Source organism: Bombus vancouverensis, chromosome 7, assembly GCF_051014615.1.
Source record: "Bombus vancouverensis nearcticus chromosome 7, iyBomVanc1_principal, whole genome shotgun sequence".
Taxonomy (NCBI): domain Eukaryota; kingdom Metazoa; phylum Arthropoda; class Insecta; order Hymenoptera; family Apidae; genus Bombus; species Bombus vancouverensis.
The window spans coordinates 10,643,961-10,656,189 of record NC_134917.1 but is presented as its reverse complement, the minus strand read 5'-3'; the positions used below and the strand labels follow the sequence as shown (position 1 = coordinate 10,656,189).

Below are 12,229 nucleotides of genomic sequence, written 5' to 3'. Positions count from 1 at the left end.
GTAAAGTGTGTTCTTGGTTGCGGTCCAGCTAGCGGATGAGGACTGGCTGACGCCTAGCCTTCTAGTGTGATGGTAAGCAAGTACACCCCACCAACAGGAACAACTTCTACAGCAACAACAGTTACCACCACCACCACCACCATTATCACCACTACCACAACTACCAACAACAACAAAATTTCCGTCACCATCGACGCCACCGCGACAGCAAAAGCAACAAAAATCATGCCGCTTCCGGCTTGATGAAACATAAAAGCAGAGGGCAGAAATTGCCGAACGTAGTTAACGATCGCTTTAATGAACAGAGCAAGGGAAAAAAAGTATGACAGGAAAAGGGGATGAATTCTTATCTATAAAAGCATTTCTTAAAGTAAACGATAAAAAAAGACAAAAAAAAATGTAAGGAGAGAATGACAAAGAAAAAAGAGAGTACTTCCAGATTCCCCTAAAATTTTCACGTCCAATATAACCGGCAATCTTTAAACGGGAAAGAAAACTAACTGGTACCGTCAACAAGTCGGAGGTATCCTCTCGTCCAGTCTGTAGGGTAATGTAGTGTCTCTCTCGGCTTGAATTAATAGATAGCGTTGCCGTCACGGTAGTGTCAAAAGCTTCAGTAATGAAACACGAATTCCGGGATACGCGGACCACCATGTGATCATCAAAGACAGTTTGTAGCGTAAACAACCAATATTTTGTGTGTTGTATCGTCCACAAAGGACTGATTACGGAAGAGACGAACGAGTTGACGCATGTTGAACAAGCTCGTGATTTGCACTTTCCGCCATTTAATCGACGCTAAACTCCTTTATCGACGATAAACTCCTAAAAAGAGAAAAAAAAGAGCGAAAGAAAAGCGATAGGACGCCGCCAGTTATCGACCCGTAACCCGGATTCATTATTTTTGTAGTTTGGGCTTAACAGTGAAAATTAATAAGTCGAAAACGTAAAAAGAAACTGTAAACGCGTTACTCGGAGCGCGAACCAGCGACCGTCAAGTAATCGTGCTGTATAAATGATAAATAAGAGAAATCGATAAACACGTGCACACTCGTGAAGATTATATAAAGTAAATTTAACAGAAAAAAAGTTATTATAAACGAAATTCAACAATTAGCTAGTTAGGTAGGTATGTTATAATAAAAAGTTACTCGAGGACGATTCGAAATTCGGCGGCAAGGCGGAAACAGACCTTCAGAAATTCAACGATTCCGCGTTCCTGAGGAACTGTTTACTCGACTATCGTGAACCACGGAACTGAAAGATCCACGTGTCTTAATCCATTTTCCGCCACTGCGAGGACTTCTTCCTTCGGTTATTATATTTATTATCAGACTCGAGGCCAAAAGACAAATCATGCACGAAGTCTTCGCAGAACAGTCGAAGAGCCGTTTTTATTATTCGACTTGATCCTTTTGACGCGGCACTTAGACAGTTGGATATTTTTATAAAAGATCAGCCGTATGCGCCGAGGGGTGTCGACCGATGCTGTTGGCGTGCCGATCTCGCGATTGAGATAAAACAAACGTAACACACGATACAATAAAAAAAAAGCAAGATAAAAGGATATGAAAGGATGTAAGGGAGCGACGATTGGACAAAGCGTCATCCAGCGATCGATCGACTCCAATCAATCGTGTCGGGTCTACCGTGGTTTTTAACTTATACCTTAGATTTTTATATAATACGAATACCATAGAACCAAAGGGAAAAATCTCGACTTTAAGACGCTTAAGCAATAAATCACTAAGCTTAGGAAAGCGAAGAAACAAACCGTTTATCCCTGCGTCTCTCTACTGTAACTCGCTCTCAGTTATTCAGCTTGTGAGCCACGAATTCGTAACAACGAAGGGGTACATAGATCGGAGAGAAGGGACACGACGCGAGTTTTAAGAAATCGATAAGAGAAAAAGAAAAGATGGAATGAATCGGTAAATGGTCTGTCCGACGTCCCGAATTTCGACTTGGCCAATCTAACGAAACAAAAGAAATAAAAAAAAACGAAATTGAAACAAGTGTAAGTAAGAAACAAGTGTAAGCATGCGTGGATACGCTCGCGCGTACGAACGAGAGAATGTTAGGAAGAGAGAACGAGGGTGAGCGAACGAGAGTCTGCGAATAATGAGAAATTATACAACAAGCGAGAGACGAGTAAAAAAGATTAAACAATTCGTAGATAGACACATTGCACAAACAGCACGAAAGTTAGATTAGAGATCCGTCGAGTTCCTTCCTCGCGAACGCGTATCCTGTCCTCCGATTGAATCTTTCAAAGGTTGTCTCTCTTTGTGTAATTCCGTCGGAATCGGAAAACAAAATCCCTCAGCCTTTAAACCGTTGCTATATATGTATATAGTAGCGAACAAAGAAACGAGAGAAGAGATCGTTAGAAAAGAAACAGGTTAGGGATTAAGAAAAAATGAACGCGAAGACCGACGACGGTTTAACAAGTATAACGAGGACGAAGTAATCCCATCTGATTTGCCTATCTATGATCCCCGCTTTAGACCTTCGTAACCTGTCCATACTTACTCCATGCTTCGTCTCTTTCAGTTTTAAGCACGATCCGATGCTTCCGTATCGTACTTCTTCTGTTTCGCCGTCGACCGTTCGAAATCACCCTTTGATAGACGCCCACTCTCTCTCTCTCCCTCTCCCTCTCTCTCTCTCTCTCTCTCTCTCTCTCTCTTTGCGCCCGTGTTTGTACGGTGTCTTTTTTTCTCAATAATGAAACTGTCTCATCATACGAGCGCGCGTCGTCGGGTGCAAAGCCATGAGTTTCGTTATGATACGATGAATCCCGTAGGATTTAGACGAGCGAACCGAATAACGGATAGAGAAACGAAAGAAATAGAGACGAGCAAAAAGGAGAAAAAGAAAAGAAAGAGGGGATAAAGGGGATGATCAAGAATGGAAAACGGGCAAAGGAAAAGGAGAAAAATGGAGAAAGGGGGAAGAAAACGGGGAGAGAGATAAAGAGAGATGGACGACTTTGTTATTAATCAAAAGATAGACGACGGATCGTGCTTTAAACGAATCAAAAGCGTTCAACGTTTTCGAATCAAAAAACGCGACGATCAAAGAACGATACAGGGACGTTTGCGAGACGTTAGAATTGATGAGATCGCGAGAGCATCGAATACAAGAGAATGACGAAATCAAACCCGCTTGGGACAACGTAGCATTTAGGAAATATCAGTAAATTTACTAATTTCCCGAACGATTCGATACGTAGTACGTGGATATGGATATAAAAGGTGTGCCTTCAGTCCATCTCGCGGACCACAAATATTTCGTACCATTAATTCCTTGTAAACTAATATTGTTCTATTCGGCGAGAGAAAACGAGCAAACGTTTCTATGCCTGAAACATAAAACGTATGTAAGTATATAAATCTGACAACTACGCGTAATTCGATAATCTCTTAGTGTCTTCCCAGTACGAAAAGCATCTCGACAGAACTTCACAAATTTTACGTAGCAAGATTATTTGTTAAAGTTTATTACGATTTATAGATGTTCGATTTTATTGTTGAAATTGTTAAATTAGTTGAATTAATTGACTAATTTTCATTTAAATTTGACTACCCGGTTGACTCGGGTATTTATTGACGTTTATTTCTCAAACGGCGAATCTTCGTCCGATTATTCATATTCTTATGTAGTTTTCAAATTGACACTCTGTATATTCGATACGAGATCAGTGGAATATTTTCATTCGGATAAGTTTAAGGCGAGAACTATACAGATGAATCAAAAATTTGTACAATGGAGAAATTTTTATCGTGTACTTAAAACATAAGGATTGTGGCCCAAGATTTAAAACCAACACCAAACATATTTCACTCTATGCCCGTCAATTGTTTTATAATTGATAAACACGAGAGAGGTAAGAGCCATTTGTAAAAAAAAAGAAAAAGAAATTACACGAACATACAACGAAGTGATACAAAATTCAATAACACGTTATCGTGAAGCGCGGACGTGAATCATTGGCTATTCCAAACAGTAACGGAGTTCTGTTTCTCGACACAAACGTAATGAAATACACAGCCTAAAGGACACGGTACCGATCGCGAGGAAGAAACGAAAGAATTATAAATAAATATATACATACATATAAATACAAAAAAATATATTATATATATATATAAATAAATAAATACCAAAACGTGCAGCGACGACGAAAGCTGTTATTTTGAATCGTCGTAAGTGAAAAAAGAAAGCGCTGTGCGTGAGATAAAAAAAGAAATAGCTTTTAAGAGACGACATAAGAACATAAGTGAAACAAAATATCGTGTACATTATTAGTTAGGCGAACAAACAAGAAAAAAAATAAAAATATAGGTTATTTTTCTGAAAAGTGGAACGAGCGAGAGAAAAAGGGAAAAGGGCGGCGAATAAAATGGCAGGTAAGAGTTAGAATGTACGACGTAAATCGTAGCGTGAATTTAAGGGGCAGCGCGAGGCGTCGTATTGAAAGAAAGTCGATTAAAGGGGGGATGGGGGATGAAGGAGAAAATCAAATCATACGTCTGGTACACTCTACTCTTACGTCCTTCGGCCGTATAATCACTCCCCTTGCCAGAAAGTTCACTTCTCGACTCGATTCCACTTTCAACGGGAAGAGAGAGAGTGGTCCCCCACTCTTTTAAAGAATCAGCGGGGATCCTCATCCTGTAAAAAGTATTTGAAGAATGACGCCTTAAGCATTAAGGCGTGTATAGAACTTACCGCTAGTCTCGAGTACGTTGTCTAGGTAATAAAGTGAATGAAGCTAGCCAAGTAAAATACACGGCGCAGCGTCAAAGGGGAAACCAAAGTGTAGTATAAAGTGATAAGTAGATAATTAATGTAATTTAATTAGTAGAAGATACCACGGGGTTTTGGAAAGTAACGACCACGAAGCGAGAGTGGAATCGAGGAAAACCGTGTAAAGAAATTTAGGCAAAAAAGGGTGAGAATGATGCGAACAATACAGAAGGATGAGAGCAAGAGAGAATGGGAGAGAGAGAATGCACGCTAGAGTGATACGTCTAATAGAAAATGGTCAAATCCATTTATGGTACCTAAGTCATGTGCGTAATCACGCCCAGGAAAAGGAATACAAAATGACACGTACACTGACATTCGTACAGGTAAAACGCACGCACGCACGCACGCACAAACACACGTACACGTATGTAAATACACACGTACAAACAAAATCACATTCTCTACACGGCAGCGTACGTATAGAGAACGTAGCGGCGAGAAACTTAACAACAACTCTAGGCTTAGTAATCTAGTCTAGCTTGACGATCGCTAAGTTAACAAATAAGAAGAAGAAAAGAAACGTTCACGAAAAAAAAATGAATAGTGCAATAACTATATCCGCAAATCACATCGAGCACCGTTACACGACATATACACACACGCACACATAAATACTACACGTAAACGTAAAACACAACAAGGCATAAACACGGAAATAAAAATATATAGGAAACAAGCTGCGGCTGCTGCCTCCATCCTTCGTCCGTGTTCTCGAGACGCAAACTCTAGAATTTCTACAGCCCTGTAACGCGTCCGATATTTCGCAATTCTCGCCGTTTCAAGAATTTTTACCGTCGTGTCGTTTAAGCTTCAGCAAGCTGGCATACCAGCTGCCTAGCCGTTATCGAATCACGACATTCTCGCGTTACCACGACCCAGTTCCTTCTTTTTTTTTACCAACCTCCTCTCCTATTCTTCTTTCACACTTACTGGCATCTTCGACTTTCTTTCATTACTACGTATCACGTCTTTGTGACATTCTTTTGTCCCGACGTCCTTTCTTCTTCGTTTTGTCTTCTGGCTTCCTTGCCATCCTTCTGTGCCGAACGACCGAATCGCTCTACAAATGATTTCCTACACAGAAGGATTCCTCTCGTGGAGATTTACCAAATATGATAGCCGACAATCATTCAAGAAACATACACTTAGAGACTTGTACATGTTCCTCTCATCGAGGACTAAGTGAAAATAATTAACCAAGTTCCACTATGCTTTCACGCGACGTCTTACGAACAATGGACAGAGAGGATTATCGGCATCGGCGGCGAAGGAAAATAGGAAACGCCATCGCATCGGTTTTGTCGAACGCCCTGTTAATATTCTATATATCGAGTCACTACACCTTCGCTTTTAACAAATATACAACGAAACACTGTTTCAATGCGTCAAAAGCGTTACACGCGCATAAAGCACATATAAAACATATCACTGCGTTGTTTAGCAAAGTCCGTGAATCTTCGTTAGAAGTCGTAGAAAGAAACAACAAATGTAACGTTGTTGTTAGATCCAGTGGCGTAAGTCGCAAGTATTGGCCGCTTAAAGCGGTTTTTGTTCTTGATAGAAGTGAAACGGTGAATGAAAATATGAAGTTTGTATGGTAGAATTAGGAAATTTAAACAGAATGCTTGTTAAGTATCTCGTATTGTTTCGTAGACAACCTCTATAATTAAAATTGGTAACGTGGTTACATTCCTATATAAAATTCTTCGTTCTTGTACACGCTTCGTGAACAAAAAGTTTTCATGATTGAAATTGATTTAACTATTTCGTATAGGAGAAATTTATTTTACGTAGAAGTTATCCTTTTACGCAATTTGTCAACCGTTCCTTCAACCATGCGCAGACAGACGGACTGCGTGTACCTATCTTACCGTCCTATAAAATAACATTGTTTAAGAGTAGTTACATTTGTTTAAAAATGTTACTCTGAGATGATACGCGCCAAATAAGATCACGGCATATACAGTAATTAAACGATCATGTAACGTTGTACATATATAGAGTCGTTTCGCATATGTAGCAAGAATCTAGAGAAATACGACGTAGAAAACTATAGATAACTACCAGATCTAGGTAACCGTCATTTAGTCACAGCTATTGCTGATTCTTTGTAGCAGCCCGCAGTGGAGTATTCGTCTGTCCTTTGTGTACAAAGAAGATTTTGTGTTTGTACAAATGAAAGAAAAAGAAAATTGGTGAACAAAATTGTGTATTTAACCGTTTGCGCTTGTTTAATGTTGTACAAATAATATCGCATCGGATTCTGAAACATCGTAAAAAGAGCGTAGAAGTCATGTTGGTAGATTAAACATAACATGAAAATATCGTCGTCGATAATTGTTAACCATGAAATACAACGCATGTAAGTAGGCCAAGCAGAGAAACGTAATAGTTTAGTGAATGCACATAAACGCAAGAATTCCTGCTTTTATCGTCGATAACTTGGCTCTCCTTTCGTTCAAATTCATAGTAGGAAAAAAAATATAGAATGTTACGAGCGCAATGAAAATAATTCAAGTGTTTAACAAATGGATGACATGCACGGTTTTCTTTATTCACGGGGAAACAAAAACGTCAAACACCGGGAAACCTAGTCTTGAACTTTCGAAAAGTTTATCCGCTTGAATTCAATCATCACCTGTAACGTCATCTTGTCAATCGGAAACTGGCAAAAGGGTAGGAAGGCAGCAGTCAAGCCACTCTAGAATACCGATGCAGAGTACCGTGAAAACAGTTTAGCGTTAACACAAGAATGTTTAACAGAAATTTGTAAGAGATGATGCACACAGCGAAAGAAAGCAAAAGTAGGAGCCGTAAGCGTAGTCACCGAGCATACCTTAAAATAACATATGTATATGATCATATAAATATATATAAAAAAAGACTACAAAAAACCAACACGCGCATCTATATGTGTATACATACATACGTCTATATGTATATGTATATATACACACACGTATAATACAAAAAAAAATATGTATATTATATATACATACCAGATATAAATGTGTAAGAAGATAATAGCCGACAACTAGAGATTATATCGAGTATAAGCTTAGAAACGAGAACAGGAAAAGGGGGCGGAAGACGCGTCACCTGTTAACGCGTACTCCGCGACATACTGTGTTACATACCCTTAGCCGTAAGGAAACTTCAAAACCATTGAAACGTATTTCGTGAAAGAAACAGACACGAGAGAAAATGTTGTGGCTAGCCTGCCGGACCCCCTGAGCCCTTAAAAATATGAATATGTAATACGTTTGCTGCATCGAATGAAAGGAACGCAACGATATTACAAGAGCGAAAGGAGAAGAAAAAAAAAAGAGAGAAAGCGATCAAGCGCATGAGAAAGAAAATACGTGTATGTATCGGTTAGCAAGTGAGTGAATAAATGAACAAGAGTGAGCGTGTGTGAGAGAGAAAGTGTGAACGATAGAAATTCACGCGCCTCGACGGAAAAAAGACAAGTTCTTCGGAGAGACAAAAGTTTAATAATAAACGCTAATTACGATCACGTCCGATTCATACAGAGATTACGACGTTCCTTCATTGTTTCATAGTGTTTCGTACGATCCGACGTGCGCGTCACGGGGTCCATTATTATATCGTATAAACCCCTTCCCACTCCCATTCCAACCCCCCAGCGCGGTATGCGGCATATCACTTACGACCGTACGATAAGGAGTAAGGTGCCTTTTTTTCACTTCATCGTGTGTATGTATTTCGGGGTTAAAACAAACAAACAAAACAAAGAAACCAAAAAAAAAAAGAAAATAAAAAGAAAACGCGAGTAAACAAAGGGGGAAAAATCCAACGTAAGATTTTATGTATCACGTGTAGAAACGGCACAACGGAGCTCAAGGGAAGGGGCATGTGACATCCATCCATCGTACGTCGTCCGACATACTTTCACGTCGCGAAGATCCCTTTCCAAAACTCTAATGCGAAGTGTTGAACGGCATTGTGAACAATGATGTAATCGAGAATTCGAAATGTATTTCCGCGATTCGATGAACGGCCCGCGGGGTCCCATGGCAGCCTCGTTGCATACACTTAAGCTTAGGAGATGTGCAGTCGCTGGACACAGCTCAAGGAGCAACAACCGGGCAAAACCTTGTATAATGTACTTACATGTAATTTCTAACGACGTGACAGAGATGATACGCGATAATGTATCAGGTGCGCGTGCGCGAATACAGGCCAATACACACATACACATATATGTACACGCGTATACCTATAAAATAGTAAAATACACGTACACGTGAAACAGATAGACACATAGGAATGGATGATACAAACGTACACTTTATACACGAATCACACAGGTGACATTACTTAAAAAAAGAAAAGAAAAAAATAGATGCACACGTGCACGTGCACATAGAGAAAAATGATGGAAGATACCTCCAAAAGACAATTTTCACAGGATATAACAATGGAAACGCGAGACGCCCTGGGACGTGCGTGAAAAAAAAACGTGTATGATATTATGTATACATAATATAGCATATAAAGTATATTATAAATAATGATGAATATAAATAAAAAATATATATATAAATACTATGAAGAAGTAAACAAAGTATAAATATGAAGGAAGTATATAAACGAGAATATAGGATAAAACACGCTTAGGCTTAAGAGTATAAGATATTATTATGATGATATATGGTTGGTTTATAATGTAAAATATATTATAGAAAATGTATATTGTTATTTTTATTCCTGATTAACCCCAAAATACCGCATATCCGTATAAAATTTTATATTACGTAACAACAATTTACCAAACAAGTAGAAATCTCCATTTAAACCTTTTACACAATTTTATAGATTTTCTTAGACTTCTACCAATGTGTTTACTCAATTTTTCGCGTTTATCTAATTACTTACATAAATGAATTCCACAATATCTTAATCTTCCTACGTCATTTGCTAAGAGAGGTTCAACGTCAAATGATAAACGAGAATGAAAAATGAATTATACCTTTAACTACCTTCATGATTTTATTCTGTATGTTTGCATACCTTCATGAACTTTCATAATCAAGATTTTCTCAACGATTGTGAATATGTAATAATATATTGTTCGTTGATAGAAATCCATATTAGATACGACAAGCTTATTCGGACACTAAGAGCATTGTAGATTAAATGTAGATTATGTGAACGACACGAACAAGTACAATGACTAGAAGATTAACGATATAACCAAAGCATAAGTTCTGTCTGACGTTATCAAACATATCTTCCCAGAGAATGGTATGTATAGTTTACGGTTTTCCTTTCGCGTATCACGACAATTGAGATCTCTTTCAACAAGTCATTAATGGTTGCTAATAAAAGTTATATTCGTGCAAAGAAGAAATTAACAAGAGGTAAGAGAAAATATATAATATCTTTCTTATTTTGACTTTATTCTGAGATTAATACGTCTAACTTTTTATTATTATAAATACTTTCACGATGCTAAATAATATTGATTCATTTTGTGTCTGATATTGTGTAATAAAAAATACTAATAAATATTACATATATGTGATATTTAACTACATGATCTCTGAACTCTAGCAACTATTAACCTTAATTAGCATCAAACTAGTTATTTTTGTATCCAATATCCCTCCCAAATATACATTACGTATATAAGTAATAGTGCAGAATGTTTTATATAACAGACACGGAATATACATAAAAGTTTCGCTGTGTGTTCAAAATACTTTCGTAAACCAGTGTAATTCTGCTTATGTGGCATCTAAGCATTTAATAAGTATTATTAAATATATATCAAATGTACGACACAAAGTGTTACATCGTACAAGGACGCGGCGGAACGTTAATTAAAACGGAATCATCCTCTCGCATTCTCTATTATAATCATATTTAGATATTCGGAACACTCAAAGTGACTGTACGGTTTTACTGTCACCGGAATAACGACATTTTGAAATAGAAACGACGCGCCGGTGAATTCGGATCGCGGATGAAGAAACACCGGTGTAATTAGTGTTGCCGTTGCCAGCGTCACGCGGGCGCATCATCACAAAATTGAAAACGAACGAACAAACCGATGGCCCGTCGCCGTGATAGGAGAGATGTGCCAAGAGACGAGAATATCCACGCGAATCGACTGTCTCGATGCTGGTTCACTCATACGCGGTTGTTTGGCCGTGAACATACATGAGATCCTCTGTTTGGATACACGGTATGGATATAGGCACGTTTAATTGCGAGATAGGGGTGCGGTGCTCGGTTATGTTAGCGAAACTGACGAACACACGGACATGACAACCGAGAAAGTTTGAACTTCCTGTCCTTGGACGTGCGCTACGCTACGCTTCGGTTTAATTTCTAAAGTGTTGCGTTATTTTTAAAGATAAGGACTCTAAGTGGAGAGCCTGTTTGACTAATAATATATATAGCGATTCAGGAAAGTATTTGAATACCTAACATAGAAAACTTTCGAATTATGCTATAATGAGATTATCGTAATTATGTTATGACACGATGTATGTATGAGATATGTATATGACACGATGTAATTTAATCACAAATTGAAAAGAAATTTGCAATTATTTTATTGTTGTGTATAGTAAAATATTATGACATGATGATTTCTAAAACTTAATATACAATAACAAAATTGGTACTGGTAATTCGTCGAACTTTGCACAACCATTTTGTTATTTAAAGATCTCTTTCTTTTCAGACGGTTTAATTTTCTGAATTATAAGTCAAACAAAAGAAATTCTTCTTCAACTAACACAAAGACTGTTCACCCTCTCAAAATCAAAGAACTTTTCGTACGATTTTATAGGGCATCTTCTATTATGATTATCTCTGACATTTCCTTTCCGTCACGTGTTTGAGTTGTGTAAGCATTACGACACGTTATGAAATCAAAGTAGGTACCATTTGATCATCATCGATAATGCACGCTTCTGGTTCTAATAGCTTTGAAACTTTCACCATTAAACTGACGACTAAAGAAAAACAAAATTGTTCAATTTCATATTATGGCCCGAATACTTTCGAAGGATAATATACGAAATAGATTTGTAAATTTCGAGCAAAGAAGCTTTCGAATTTCCGGTATCTTCGGAAACGATAACATTTGTACTTAGTTAGAAGCAACTAACTTGTACAAGCTGTACGTTATGCATAATGAGCGCGCTCTCGCAAATTGTTAGATGGATAGCTATATACTCATAGGAAGTGCGTTCACCTATACAGGTAAATGTACGGGCCTGTATATATCGAATACCCAACGGACGGCAGAACGTACAAGAGAATAGCGTAGTATAAAGCATAAACTACAATTAGCGGTAATCCGCGTGACACGGGCATGGCACCCTTTGCGCATATTAAAGCATTAGCTACCGAGTCATACGAGCGAACCGTACATCAT

The 12,229-nt window shown here is 38.1% G+C and overlaps 1 protein-coding gene across 3 annotated transcripts in view; it reads left to right on the top strand.

Moving 5' to 3' along the window:
- The window catches only part of LOC117159114 (uncharacterized), a 585,240-nt gene extending 575,711 nt beyond the window's left edge, over positions 1-9,529 (top strand). For 2 of the 3 annotated variants that reach the window (XM_033338664.2, XM_076619743.1), the window contains one exon: positions 29-9,529. In XM_033338664.2, the coding sequence (XP_033194555.1) occupies positions 29-70 (42 nt within the window). In that variant the 3' untranslated portion in view covers positions 71-9,529. Of the gene's footprint in view, positions 1-6 lie in introns of all 3 variants that reach the window. The other variant, XM_033338665.2, reaches the window with a different exon arrangement.
- Positions 9,530-12,229: the final 2,700 nt, after the last annotated feature.